The 14,634-nt window shown below is 41.9% G+C and overlaps 1 protein-coding gene across 1 annotated transcript; it reads left to right on the forward strand.

Moving 5' to 3' along the window:
- The first annotated feature begins 10,032 nt into the window (after window positions 1-10,032).
- CHRNB3 (cholinergic receptor nicotinic beta 3 subunit) lies at window positions 10,033-14,374 on the forward strand. The gene is made up of 3 exons (XM_029940391.1): window positions 10,033-10,151; window positions 10,371-11,253; window positions 14,240-14,374. Exons 1-3 carry the CDS (start codon window positions 10,036-10,038, stop codon window positions 14,372-14,374), a joined length of 1,134 nt encoding a protein of 377 aa, XP_029796251.1. The 5' UTR covers window positions 10,033-10,035.
- The last annotated feature ends 260 nt before the right edge of the window (window positions 14,375-14,634 follow it).

Consider the following 14,634-nt stretch of genomic DNA (forward strand, 5'->3'; position numbering starts at 1 on the left):
AAAACAAAAACGAAAAAAAAAAAAAAAAGCAAGCAGCAGCTCCCTCTGGTGGATAGGCCTGGTCTGATGTGGTAAGTCTTGGAGTCTGTTCTCAGAGGCTCCGCCCCTGCCTGAGGCGAAATGAGCAGCAGGAGGTGAAGTGCGCACCTTCACAGACTCAATCGCAGAGTCCCCAACCCCAGTCAGGATCACGATTGCAATGGGGGAAAGGAAAAAAACAAAAAGCAAAAAACCGAGTCTCTCTTAGTTTCAGATAGCTTTGCTCAAGACGCTGTGCGCTGCTGGAAATGAGCTGGGAGCTCCTACAGTCTAAGCGCGTGCCTGGGCCTCCACCCGCCACCGACTCTTTGTTAGGGATCCCGTCGGTGTGTGCCCTATTTTTTTCTGGTGGGGACCCGGGATTCGCGCAGTCCGTGCAGGGAGCAAGGTGTGCCGTGGAAATGCGGTCCTTGGTCCTGTTCTCAAAACCAAGTTCGAATTGCTTGCGCCTGGCGCAGTCGCCGCTTCGGCCGCTTCCTGCCGCGGAGCGCGCCTCCCCAGCGCAGCCGCTTCTCACAGCCAGAGGCCTCTGATTCCCCGCCGAGATGGCTTAGGGCTGGAGGCTATTCCTTCTCTTGCGCCACCCGGGTTCGGGATTCCGGCTGCCCAGCAGTTATCTATGGAGTGGGTTTCTGTCTCCAAGCGCAGCCAAGCGTTCTATACCTCTTCCCCAGAGACAGTTCTATGAGCGTGTTCTGACTCTGTCTCTTCCCTTTGTCTCTCAGGCACCGAGTGCTTGTTCCACATTGGGCTGGGGATCTTACCTCCTCTGCCCGTCCCAGGCTGGCCCGTCCTCGGATCTCCCCCGTTCGCCCCCACTCACTCAGGTATCCTTGAGGTTCTATTCCTTCTGGAGTTTGTATTTTCTCCTTCCACTCTTGCAGATGAGCGTAATATCCTTCTCAGTTTGATAAGTGGTGCGGACGGAGTTTACAGAGCTCCCTTCCTCTCCGCCATCTTGGCTCCACCCACCTAAGGTTTATTGAGCACTTCCTAAGTGCTGGGTTGTTCTGCGTGGGTGTGTCATAGTAATGAACTCTTGTAATTCTCACAGCCACTTTATGAGGTCAGTTCTATAATGATCCCCACTTTGCAGATGAGAAAACTAAGGATAGGAGAATTGAAGTGACTTGTCCAAGGGTAGGCACTATTAAGTGAACATGAAGAAATGGCTAACATGAAGAAATCCTCCCTTGCCCCAGACGACGGAACTGATGGAAGATGTGGAAGATGTCCAGTTCACCTCTCAGTGCTGTTCCTGTGGAGACTAGTCCCGAGTTCTTGGCTTCTAAGCTTTCGATGTCTCAACCTCTGGGACATCTGATGGTCTAGAAAGGCATTTAGGAGAGAATGAAGTAAGGATTCGTGCCATCTTCCATTCATTCCATGGGGTCTTTTGAGAGCCTGCCAAATGTCAGCCAAACTGCTAAAACCCAGGAAGACCAATAGTAAAATACAGCCCCACCTTCAAGGAGAGGACATAGTGTTAGCTGTGTAAAAATATAATGACTGTAATATGATAAACACCATAAGGAAAGTCTACGTGAGTACTGTGTCATTACAAAAATGACAGTGAGACAGGGAGGAAATCAGGGAGAGCTTCCAAGGGAGGAGATATTTCAATTAGGTCTTACAGGATCCATAGAAGTTCTGCCAGCCAAAAAGGTGGAGAAGTCACAAACCCCCATCTTCTTTCCCCCATAACAGAACTTCCCCAAGCTCTCACGCCGGAGCAAACTGACAAGAAACTCTCTCCAGTCACCCCTGTGTGTACCTCGATCAAAATAAAGACAAAAATGATGAAAGCCTCTCCTTTCCTCCTGTCCCTCCCAGACATTGAAAGATGCTCCCTGATTCATATCACGGAGAGAAAGAAATTCTACTCCTTAGGACAAACTCATCTCCAGGGGCAGCTTCCACAACTGAGATGCTGGCGGCGGGGGGGGGGGGGGGGGGGGGGTGTTCTTTTTTTTTTTCAATGCAGTTCTTCTGTCTGGTCCGCTATTTCCGTAGCTGTCCTCAGGTATATTTAGACACTCTTCCTCCATCCTCTCAACCAAAGATCTTTATCGAGCACACATTTAGCAACATCCTGAGAAAGTCCTCTATGTGGAGCTATTTTTATTTTATTGATTTTATTTTGGAAACCCATTTGTCTCCCTCCTTCCTATTTCCAGGGGGTAACCAAAACCCTATAAATCATAGAGTATTAACACCAAGTCACTAAAACTACGTGAGAAAGTATTTAATGCCTCACCACTCAGATTCTGCTCCATCCATTTCCAAGGTTAGGAAAACTGCATCGCAAGCACCTTAAAAGTAAGGAAAATGAAACCACCCTTTCTTTAGTGATAAAGGGTTGAGCCCTTGGCCTAAACATTATCATGTGAATCATCACTATGACAACCAATGTCAAATTTAGTCACCCAACAAGCATCTACTGAGCACCGACTATGCACCGGTCAGGTGTACAGACCAATAGGACAGTAAGATTTTGAGTGATCTGGCTTCACTGTAGCTGAGAGATTTCTATTCTACCCGCTTTATCTTCCCAAGGAAAATAAAACCGCCTGAATGTCTTCCAAGGCCAACATCTCAAACTAGCCTTGTTTCTCCAACAGCTGATTCTTGTTTTAGATCAACAGAAAGTTTAGCAAACATACGAAGGCTTTATGGGATAGATCCCTGGAGTTGGTCTTTGAGTAGAAATCAGAGAAAGGACAGCCTTGCCATAAAGGGCTGGGAGATCTTCCCAAAGTCTGGTCATCTTCCACACCGGCAAGGGCCTGCTCCCACGTCAGTGAATTTACCTCTGACTTTCTTTCCTCAGCACCTTCTTTTCCTTTCTTCTCTATAGCCTCACTCTGACCTTAGCAAAGGAGGCCAACTTTGTCTTCTTGGTCAGGTGGACCCTGAGGAAGAATTGAGCAGGAACTAGAAGTTAGGAATTAGAATCCTGCTATGTACACTTGGACAAGTCATTCTGCCTCTCTGACCCTCATTCTCTTCATCTGTAAAATAGAGGCAATGCCTAGTTCCCGGGTTGTTAAGAGGTTAAATGAGATCATTTGTGTGAATGTGATTGGTACGTTCTCCGGAATGTAGTAGGGACTCAATAAATGCCATTTCTTGCTGCCACCTTTGTAGGCTTTTCATCCTTAATGACAAATCCCTATCTTGGCCTTGACAACTCATGGATATAATGGGAATGTGAGACATATGATATGTCATGTTGTTATCTTTAAGACTAAAATGAATTACCATTAACTTGGTTTAAAGAATTTCATACCTGGGGTGCCTGGATAGCTCAGTAGGTTGAGAGTCTGACTCTAGATTTTGGCTCAGGTCATGATCTCGAGGTCTGTAAGTTCAAGCCCTGTGTCAGGTTCAGAGTCTGGAGGCTGTGTTGGGTTTTATCTCTCTCTCTCTTTCTCTCTCTCTCTCTCTCTCTCTCTCAAAAATAAATAAACCTTTAAAACATGTCTTTGACTTACATTTAAATGAAATTTGGTTCTGGATACCAGCTAGATATTTATGACTGCTATTCAGGTAATGTATGTAAATAAGGACAAGGAAATATACATGATACAGATTTGAAATTGCACCACTCAGAATTTAGAAAATTAATATCAAAGATTAACTTTGATATTTGGCCCTGACATACCCCATGCTCTCCCATTTCCTGCAATGACATAGCTCTCAGCCTGGGAACTGCTTCAAGGTAGAGCTGATATTTGTAAAGGGCTTTGAGAATCTTGGCCAGACTATTCTATATGAACACAAAGTATTATTTCTAATCCCTTGCTATAAGAAGGGAGAGACAAGAGATTATTCTCCGGATGTCCCAGTATTTCAGAGAGAACAGGAAGTGACCAGAGTCTCAGCTCCCTAGCAAGATAGAGGGCGTGGGCTCTGAATCCTCACTCTGACATTGCTGACTCAGCATGTGTCATCGTCCTGGGGCGTGGGGCGCTGTCAGCATCATGATGGACACACATGTTGGCAGAAATCCAGGGAGCCTGCCCAGATGGATGTGTCAGGGAGAACGTTCTGATTCCCCAGGTCTGGTTACAGAAGGACATCCCGCCAAAGTGTACAACCAGTACAGGACCATACGAGTGGGGAACTCAGGGCTCTGACTCCCGTCCACTGCTCTTTCTCTTCCGGGTACTCCAAAGTCAGCAGCATTCACCAAGAGTCCCAGCTAGCCCCTTTCTCCTTACTGGTTGGGAATGAAGCCTGAATCACTGTAGATCTCTTTATGTGCTCCCCGAGGATTCAGCGCACCCTTTACTCATCGCTCGTTCGCAGCTGCCCAGGTGAAAGTGCATGCTCTGTATTTCTCACTGCTGCTCCCTCCCTTTGGGTCTCAGAACTACTTTCCCTGTCCATCCTGTGGTTCCCTATCATTATACCCAAACGACACCCCCTTTTTCTTGTGTGAGGCAGCCCCAGGCCAGGAGCACATGGCGGTGGTATGTTCAGTGAGAGCAAAGTCTTGGGTACTTGTGGGATGCATTAATCCCCCCCCACCCCCAGACTGTGAGTCCAATGAACTACTACCACTCTGTGATCTCTGGCCACAGATGTTTATCTTGCAGTTGGAGGTCCAGTTAAGCAACACAAATCTTTCTGGCTGAGAAGTCCCTCACCCTAGGGCATGCCCCAGTTCCCTTAGGACAGTGTGTAAAACCAGTTCTTTGCTTGCTGGGGTTTGGGTGAAGGCAGGGGCCCCAGAATGGTGGTTTCCCCCCTTCTCTGCAGGGCGGGAATGGGCATAAGAAAAGACAGCTGTGCCTGGAACAGAGAGCCACCTGGATCCAAGAAACAGGCAGGTTTATTCCCAGCAATCTTTATGCTCCAAACGGAGGAAGAGTGAGATTGGAATCAGTGGCTGAGCTCACCAACATCATCCACTCAAGACAGAGCTAGTGCATTAAGAGCACAGTCCCAATCTGCCCGTTTGTGTCTGTCCCTGGGGCTCACCGCCTGCTCGGGATCTGCTCAGGTTCTCCCAGGATCAGTTGAGAACTTTTTAGTTGCATGTGACAGAGAATGCAACCCAAACTGGCATAAGCAAAAATAGAATGTGTTGGCTCTCACAACCTGGAAAGCCCCGGACAGAGCTGGCTTTACATGCAGCTTGATCCAGGGGCTCACGCAATGTTCTCAGGGCCCAGTGTTCCCTCCATGTGTCTCTCAGCTCCTCGTCCTCTGGGTGACCCCATCCTCATCTCAGCCCTGATCTAGTGGCAGCAAGGTGGCCACATCAGCTCCAGCCTCAAAGTGCTTCCTGTGTTCAAGTTCAAGTAAAAGAAAGGCCAGCCTCTTTTCCAGTGGTTCCAGAAGATTCATGATATGTCATTGTTTCCAAATTGGTTACTGTCATCCCTCATCACAGTGGGCAGGTGTAAGGTGCAGTCCCCTTTCTGGGCCAGAAAGAAGAGTCAGACCCAGGCCTAGCGGGTGGGTGACAGTGCAGTGAGGTGGCTCTCCATGAGGAAATGGGGGTGCTGTTACCAGGAGAAGGGCAGGTGAATTGGAGGGAGCAGGCAGCACTTACCGACTTTATTTCTTAGTTCATTTTTCTCCTCTTTCTATGATGATCTCTTGACATGCTGCTTCCTTCTCAAATAAAGCCTTGCCTAAGTGGAAGTCAGCCAAAGGCTCCTGTTACAATGGTTCATCTTTATTTCATAATTTCTCTTCCCTCGTTTGTCACCGAACTTGTACACTGTGGAACATGCGTATTTGTATAATTCCTCCACCTATTGCCAGATATTTTACCAGTAAGGCCAGCTTTTCTGTTTCTATTGTCTTCATTTTTTTTCCTCAGGCCTGTTTTAGCCTGAGTACAGACTCAATAAGCTTTATAGCTATCAGCTAGATCTCTCTCTCAAAAAACAAAACAAAACAAAAAAACAACCAAACAAAAATGAAATACTTAAGTATAAATCTAAATATTTATAGGGTCTGTAAGCTGAAACTACAAAACACTGATTTTAAAACATCAAAGAAGACCTAAATAAAAGGACAGAGAACTGATATTTCTGGATCAGAAAACTCATATTGTGATGACTGATCTCCCTGAACCAATCTATAGATTCAAATCAATCACAATTAAAATTTCAGAAGGATTTTTTGTTGCTGATAGCAACAAACTGATTTTTAAAAGTTTTTTTAAGTTTATTTATTTTGAGAAAGAGAAAGAAAGAGAGAGAAACAATGAGTGAAGGAGGAGCAGAAAGAGAGGGGGACAGGGGCACCTGGGTGGCTCAGTCGGTTAAGCAACTGACTTTGGCTCAGGTCTGATCTCACTGTTTATGAGTCTGAGCCCACGTCCAGTTCTGTGTTGATAGCTCAGAGTCTAGAGCCCGCTTCGGATTCTGTCTCCCTGTCTCTCTGACCCTCCCCCAATTGCACTCTGTATGTCTCTCTCTCAAAAATAAATAAGATAAAAAGATTTTTTAAAAAGAAAGAAAGGAGGACAAAGGATCTGAATTGGGCTCTGTGCCGACAGCAGAAAGGCCAAAGCAGGGCTTGACCTCACAAACTGTGAGACTATGACTTGAGCTGAGTCGGTCCTTAACTAACTGAATACCTGGGCACCCCTGACTTAAAGATTTCTATGGAAAAGCAAAGGAATTCAAAGAGTAAAAACAATTTTGAAAAAGGAGAACACAATTGGAGGACTCACATTATATGATTTCAAAACTTACTAGAAAGCAATGGATATTAAAAGAGTGTAGTACAGGGGAAGGAAGAGACACAGATTAATGAAATGGAACAAAGAACCCATAAACAGACCCATGCACATACGCAGATAATTGATTTTTGACAACTGTGCAAAGAATGTTTAATCTTTTCAACAAAAGGTGCAGAAACAATTGGACGTTCATGTGTGAAAAAATTCAAAAACTTCTCATATTCACATTGTAATAAAAGAATTAACTAAAAAAAAGGATTTTAGATCTAAATGTAAAATTGAAAAACTATAAAAGTTCTAGAAGAAAACATAGGAGAAAATCTTTGTGACCTTAAGTTAAGCAAATATTTCTTGGATATGACATAATTCATAAAAAATAAAATAGGTCAAATAAACCTCGTCAAAGTGTAGAACATCTGTCTTGTGAAAGACACTCTTTAGAGAATTAAGAAACCACAGACTGTTGGAAACTATTTGCAAATCAAATATTTGACAAAAGGCTTTTGTCCAGAATATATAAAAGAAGTCTAAAAACTCAATAATAAGAAAACAAACAGCTTGATTAAAAATATGCCAAAGATTTAACAGCCACTTCACAAGATAAGATATATGGGTGGCCAATAAGCACACAGAAAGATGCTCAACATCGTTAGTCATTAGGAAAATGCATATTAAAAACTAATGTGATACTATTTCATAACCGTTATAATCAAAATAAAAACCGAGGCAATGCCAAGTACTAGAGAACACTAAAGAACTAGAACTCTCTTATGTTGCTGATCGGAATGTAAAATGATACAGCCACTCTGGAACACCATTTGGCAGTTTCATATAAAGTTAAACATACACTTACTAGGGCTCCTGGGTGGCTCAGTTGATTAAGTGTCCAACTTCGGCTCAGGTCATGATCTCATAGTTCATGGGTTGGAGCCCCATGTAGGCTCTCTGCTGTCAGCTTAGAGGTCACTTCCGAGCCTCTGTCCCCCTCTCTTTCTGTCCCTCTCCCACTCTCTCTTTCTCAAAAATAAATAAACATTAAGAAAAATAATCTTACTATATGGCCCAACCATCACACTCCTGTATTTTACCCAAGGGATGGAAAGAATATTTTTCACTAAAAAGAACTGCACAAAATGTTTATAGGGGCTTTATTTGTAATCATTAAAAACTGAAGAATCCAAGGACACCTGAATGGCTCAGTTGGTTAAGCATCCAACTTCAACACAGATCATGATCTCGTAGTTCATGAGTTTGAGCCCCATGTCAGGCTCTGTGCTGACAGCTCAGAGCCTGGAGCCTGCTTCAAATTCTGTGTCTCCTTCTCTCTCTCTTCCCCTCCCCAACTCTGTTTCTCTGTTTCTCTCAAAAATAAACAAATGTTAAAAAACATTTTTTTTTAACTGGAGGAATCCAAATAGCCTCCCTGGAGAAGGATGATAAATTGTAATATATTCATATAAGGGAATACTACTCACTAATAAGAATGAACAGAGAATGTATATAACATAATATATAATATATATATATATATATATATATACACACATATGTATATATATACACACACACACATATATAACATAGAAGAATCCAAAATACATTATGGTCAATAAAAGCAATCTGGATCAAAAGACTCTCTCCTGTATGATTTCATTTATATGACCAACAGCAACATTATAGGATCAGAAACTAAATTAGTGGTTTCCAGGGGTTGGGGATGGAAGAGTGTTACAAAGGAGCAGCAAGAGGAACACTTTTTGGGCAACAGAACCGTTTTCGTCTTGATGGCATCAGTGATTATACAACTGTTTGCATAGAACACCATACACAAAAAGGGTGAATTTTATTGTAAGTAAATTTTTGAAAAGTAAACAAAGTGAAAGGGAAACAAACAAAAAGTTCTACTCTGGGTTCCCTTGAACATTTCTGAGATTCAGACCTGCTGCTGGTAGTATAAGTCTCCTAGCAGGAGACAAATTATTTATAGGAAAGAAAATGCATTTGCTTTTCAAAATGGGCAGAGGAAGAGTAAAAAGCGAAGTCTGTGAATATCAAGTAAACATGGTAAATACTTTATTAGTTTGGACTCTTAAACTGTCAATCTTCATCTGCATGGTTTTCCATAAATAATCATGCAATCTTTTATCCTCTAGACTGTAGTTTTTTAATGAACTATATCCGTTTAAATTTGTTTTCCAAAGATCAAGCCTCACAAATATTGTCTAAGATAGACAATGTCTCATCAGGAGTGCACGGTCTCATACTTCTTCAGGCATCATGCATATTTCAATATGTTCCCATCTAGTGGAATTGCCCATCTGCTGTCTCCTGATTTTTTAATGACAATATTGGCATCACTGGGCTCCAGGAAGCCTCACACTGGACACACCCTTCAAACTTTCTGAAATGTCATTTCATATTATCATATGTCATTACTCAATTGTCTACATGAGGGACAAATTGGATAGAAGAATTTAATTTTCAGGTCAGATTTCATAAGATTCTGGATCCAAAATCTTTTTAAGAAAATCCACTTCTGCTGTAATTGGATCATCTATACATCACCCTCTTGACCTTCATAACCCAATCAATTAATGGTCAGGTTTGTTAATCTGGGTCCATTAGCTCCTGTAAAGAAATTATTTCATTGCATTATGAGGAAAAATATGTAAGTATCTGGAGGCTAACAACATTAGGAATATAATTTAAAACTGCAATTGGGTGGTCACAAAATAAATTCAGATTAGCACTTAAAAGAAAATTCTTGGAAAATGTTTTTTCATTGGAATAAAGTTATGTTATCAAGACTAATCAATGGATACTAGATGCTTCATATTAACATACTGGGTGGATGTTTGTCCAAGATTCTAGAGCAATATTAAAAATTGTTTGTACCCATTATCATGAGATTAAAATATTACTGGACCAACTCTCCTAGAATAGACTGAGTCAGATCTATCATTGCTTTTCTTTGGTTTCTTAAGGGAAAATAAATTGGAAAAAAAATAGATCACCAATCTATTGGTTGAGTTTGTTGCTCAAACTCTCCATTGAGAAGTAGATATGGCAATTTTGTAAATCCCAGGTAGGAGGGCTGTGTGGGCCTGGGCAAGATCAGAGGCCAGTGGGGCTCAACCTGTATCTTGAGCTACAGAAAAGATCATAAGATCTAAAATGGATAAATTTCCCTGTTTTAAATAAAGCCCCAGATCGGTAAATTAACATAAACTTGAAAATTCCAAAGTCTAATACACTGAATTTTCAGACTAAAATTTCAGTATGCTAATTTAATGCAGGAATGGACAGACCACAAGTTACGCTGGAATCCTGATGAATATGGTGGAATTCATTCAATTAAAGTTCCATCAGAATCTCTCTGGCTTCCTGACATAGTTCTCTTTGAAAAGTAAGTATTCCAGAAGAAAAACGCACTGGTCAAATTAGGAATAGAGATGGCAAAGTCTAGCCTCTTAAAATAATTAAGAGAACTGTACAACTTTATGTAAGTAGAGAACTGATTCTTCTTGAAATATTGTTTGACACTGTAGTAGGAAAGTAATAAATACAAACAGTAGAAGGGTGGACAAACTCCCAACTCATCACTGTTCAACTGCTTTTACCACAGTGCAGATGGACGCTTCGAAGGTTCCCTCATGACCAAAGTCATAGTGAGATCTAACGGCACCGTCATTTGGACCCCTCCGGCCAGTTACAAAAGTTCATGCACCATGGACGTCACGTTTTTCCCATTTGACCGGCAGAACTGCTCCATGAAATTTGGATCGTGGACTTACGATGGTACCATGGTTGATCTTGTTTTGATAAATGAAAATGTTGACAGAAAAGACTTCTTTGATAGCGGAGAATGGGAAATACTCAATGCGAAAGGGATGAAGGGCAACAGGAGAGATGGCTCTTACTCCTATCCGTTCATCACTTACTCTTTCGTACTACGCCGCCTGCCCCTGTTCTACACCCTCTTCCTGATAATCCCCTGCCTGGGGCTGTCTTTTCTGACAGTGCTCGTGTTCTATTTGCCTTCTGATGAAGGAGAAAAGCTTTCCCTGTCAACCTCTGTTCTGGTTTCCCTGACAGTTTTTCTTTTAGTAATTGAGGAAATAATCCCGTCTTCCTCAAAAGTCATTCCTCTCATTGGGGAGTACCTGCTGTTCATTATGATTTTCGTTACCCTGTCAATTATTGTTACTGTTTTTGTGATTAATGTGCACCACAGATCTTCTTCAACTTACCATCCCATGGCCCCCTGGGTTAAGAGCCTCTTTCTGCAAAAACTTCCCAAATTGCTTTGTATGAAGGACCACATGGATCGCTACTCTTTCCCAGACAAAGATGAGAGCCAACCAGTGGTGAAGGGTAAAGTTCTAGAAAAAAGGAAACAAAGACAGATTAGTGATGGAGAAAAAGTTCTTGTTGCTTTCTTGGAAAAGGCCGCTGATTCCATTAGATACATTTCCAGGCATGTGAAGAAAGAGCATTTCATCAACCAGGTGAGTAACTGGCGTTCATTACATTGCTGCCGCTGGCGTGCACAAGAACTGATATTCTCATATCTATTTACAACAATGCCATCATGTTTATTTTTATTTATTGTTTTTGAAAATGAATATTTTTGTTATAGTTTATTGTCAAGTTGGTTTCCATATAACACCCAGTGCTCATCCCCACAAGTGCCCTCCTCCATGCCCATCACCCCTTTTTCCCTCTCCCCCTCTCCCATCAGCCCTCAGTTTGTTCTCAGTATTCAAGAGTCTCTCATGATTTGCCTTCCTCCCTCTCCCTGACTATTTTTTCCCTTTGCCCTCTCCTGTAGTCCTCTGTTAAGTTTTTCCTCTTCCACATATGAGTGAAGACATATGGTATCTGTCTTTCTCTGCTTGACTTATTTCAGTTAATGCTGTCATTTTTTTAAATGTGACATTATTAACTATCTGCTTTTCACATATAAAATGTAAAACAAGCCCTGACATAAATAAGAATTTAGTATGGGTTTTTAGGAAGCAGTTCACAGAAACAGAATGAGCAAAAGTGAAGCAAGTATAGATTAAGCACCATTCCTTATCGTTAGATTTGATTGTATTTAAAATAAATTTTTAATGTTTATTTATTTTTGAGAAAGAGTGAATGAGGAGGGGAGGGGCAGAGAGAGGAGGACAAAAGATCCAAAGCAGGCTCTATGCTAATATCAAGGAGCCCCATGCGGGGCCTGAACTCATGAACTGTGAGATCGTGATCTGAGTCAAATTTGAACATTCAACTGACTGAGCCACCCAGGCTCCCTTATTTAAAATAATTTAATTCTGCATTTAAGTTGGTTATCCTGGTCTCTGGTAATTTATCTCTCATGTTTAGTGCAATGAAAATTATTTATATCCACAGTGTTTGGAAATAAAAGAACAGAATTGGATTTGAGGATTAATGTAAATATATAGTGTTCCAACAGATATTTTGAATGGGCAGAAGGGTGTAGTTATTTGGCTTACAGATTAAAAAAAAAAGTGTGGCATGTGTGGATTTCAGCCTCAAAACAGTTCTGGATTCAAATCTTATGCTTAAAATGCGTTTTAGTACAATTTATAGGGTTCAATTATTTTACTCTAAAATCAGTGAAAATTAGTGCTAAGAGCCTGATCCCATAAACAAAATTATGAAAGAATTTTGAATTTTATTTATTTTATTGTTTTTAATGTTTGTTTATTTTTTAAAGAGACAGAGAGAGACAGCGTGAGCAGGAAGGGGCAGAGAGAGAGGGAGACACAGAATCTGAAGCAGGCTCCAGGCTTTGAGCTGTCAGCACAGAGCCTGATGCGGGGCTCGAATCCACAAATGGTGAGATCAGGACCTGAGCTGAAGTTGGACACTTAACCTTCTGAGTCACCCAGGTGCTCCTGAAAGAATTTTTTTAAAGAAATATCTTTCTATACTTTATCCAGATACTACCGAGCATATTCTCTATTTGTTGTGTTTTCCATCCCCTGCTATAGAACAAACACTTCAGCTATTCCTTTTTTTGAGAGAGAGAGAGAGAGAGAGAGAGAGAGAGAGAGAGAGAGAGCGAGCAGGTGCTTGCAAGTGAGCACAAGCAGTGGAGGCGGACAGGGAGAGAGAAACTCTTAAGCAGGCTTCATGCTTAGAGTAAAGCCTGATCTACTCTGAGCATGGGCTCGATCTCATGACCATGATATCATGACATGAGCCAAAATCAAGAGTCAGAGGCTTAACCGACTAGCCTCCTAGGTGCCCCTTCAGCTATCTTAAGGATTGTTTGTGGTTGTTTCTTTACATCTTTTAAAAATCCTAATTCAAAGATTCAACTAGCTTTTTTTTTTTTTTAACTATAAAAGTAACACATTACCAGGGTACAGAATTTGGAAAGCACACACACACAAAAAAAAAACCCAACAAGAACATTGAAATCATTAATAATCCCGCCACTTAAGGTTGACACTTTTTTTTAAACTTTTATTTATTTTTGAGAGAGACAGAGAGTGCAAGCAGGATAGGGGCAGAGAGAGAGGGAGACCAGAAACCAAAGCAGGCTCCAGGCTTTGAGCTGTCAACACAGAGCCCAATGCGAGGCTCAAACTCATGAACCATGAGATCATGACCTGAGCAGAAGTTGGCCACTTAACTGACTAAGCCACCCAGGTGCCCAAGGTTGACACTTTAAACACATCCTTTTTTGTATTTCTCCCCAAGGTTTTATTTCTAAACCTCTATGTGTGCAGAATACATTCTGGTTCTACTTTAGTACCTATGTCCCATCTAGAACTCCTGTTCTATTCCATCTTCACAAAACCCCACAGAGTAGAAATGAGACATTTCTTTTCCTTCAAAAGGAGAAAACTGGCCCCTGTTCTTCAGACCTCCCTGGCCTTTCAACTCGTTGCTGCTCTAACCTTTCTCTTATAGGCTTACTCCCCACTCTCTCCCAACTTCCCTTCCTCCAAAGGGACCAGATCTCCCCTCTCCCTTATGGATTCCTGTCATCTCCTGGTCACTTCTCCTCCAGGCAGTTTCCTGGCATTCCAGAAATAATAGCAGCCATACCCACATGTGGAGTGGAAAAAAGAAGGCTTGTAATATTTGGCCGTGAAAATTCTTAATTTATAAGTTTGTGGCTCGTTTCATATATAAAAGCAGGAAGACCATAGTAAGAGATACTGGCTTTTTATTTGTGGAAAAATCAGTCTTTTCTCATTTGGAACAGTGTTTTCCTACAAATGCATAAATGATTCTGTTGTTTCTGTTTTACATCTCCCATGATGATGAAGGTGTTCGCGGTTGTTTCCTGCGGGCACTGTTAGGGAAACCGAGGGGGAATATCTGAGCCTACATTGTAGGCGATGTGTTAGGTGTATTTTGAAAAATAAAAGTGCTGTACATCCGAATATTACTGTTTTTCAATCCCTTGAAATGAATTCAGAACAGTTGTCTTGCATTTTGAATGGAAGCCATTGCTTTTCTCGTTTACAGGTAGTTCAAGACTGGAAATTCGTAGCCCAAGTTCTGGACCGAATCTTCCTGTGGCTCTTTCTGATCGTGTCAGTTACAGGCTCTGTCCTGATTTTTACTCCTGCTTTGAAGATGTGGCTACATAGCTCCCACTAGGAACATGTCTCCAGAGCAATCTAAAATACCATAAAGACGAAACCACACCTCAGAACTGACATCCAGCTAGCATGTACATACAGTATCCCAATGCATGAGCTTAGTGGAAGGGCCTGTGCCATGCTCAGGGAAACTCAACCCTGGTAAATGTGGGTTTGCCCACAGTAAATTCATGATTGCCCCTGGAGGGAGTTGGGTTTAAGTAAAGCAGAACCCCTCAGGCCCCCGCCTTGGCTTCTCCAGACGTTCGGGGAGTCATC

This window comes from Suricata suricatta, chromosome 1, assembly GCF_006229205.1.
Source record: "Suricata suricatta isolate VVHF042 chromosome 1, meerkat_22Aug2017_6uvM2_HiC, whole genome shotgun sequence".
Lineage (NCBI taxonomy): Eukaryota > Metazoa > Chordata > Mammalia > Carnivora > Herpestidae > Suricata > Suricata suricatta.

Coding starts and splice junctions, on each gene's coding strand:
- CHRNB3 (XM_029940391.1), top strand. CDS start 10,036: ATGCAGGAATGGACAGACCACAAGTTACGCTGGAATCCTGATGAATAT. Junction 10,152..10,370: donor GACATAGTTCTCTTTGAAAA/GTAAGTATTCCA, acceptor CTTTTACCACAG/TGCAGATGGACGCTTCGAAG. Junction 11,254..14,239: donor AAGAGCATTTCATCAACCAG/GTGAGTAACTGG, acceptor TCTCGTTTACAG/GTAGTTCAAGACTGGAAATT.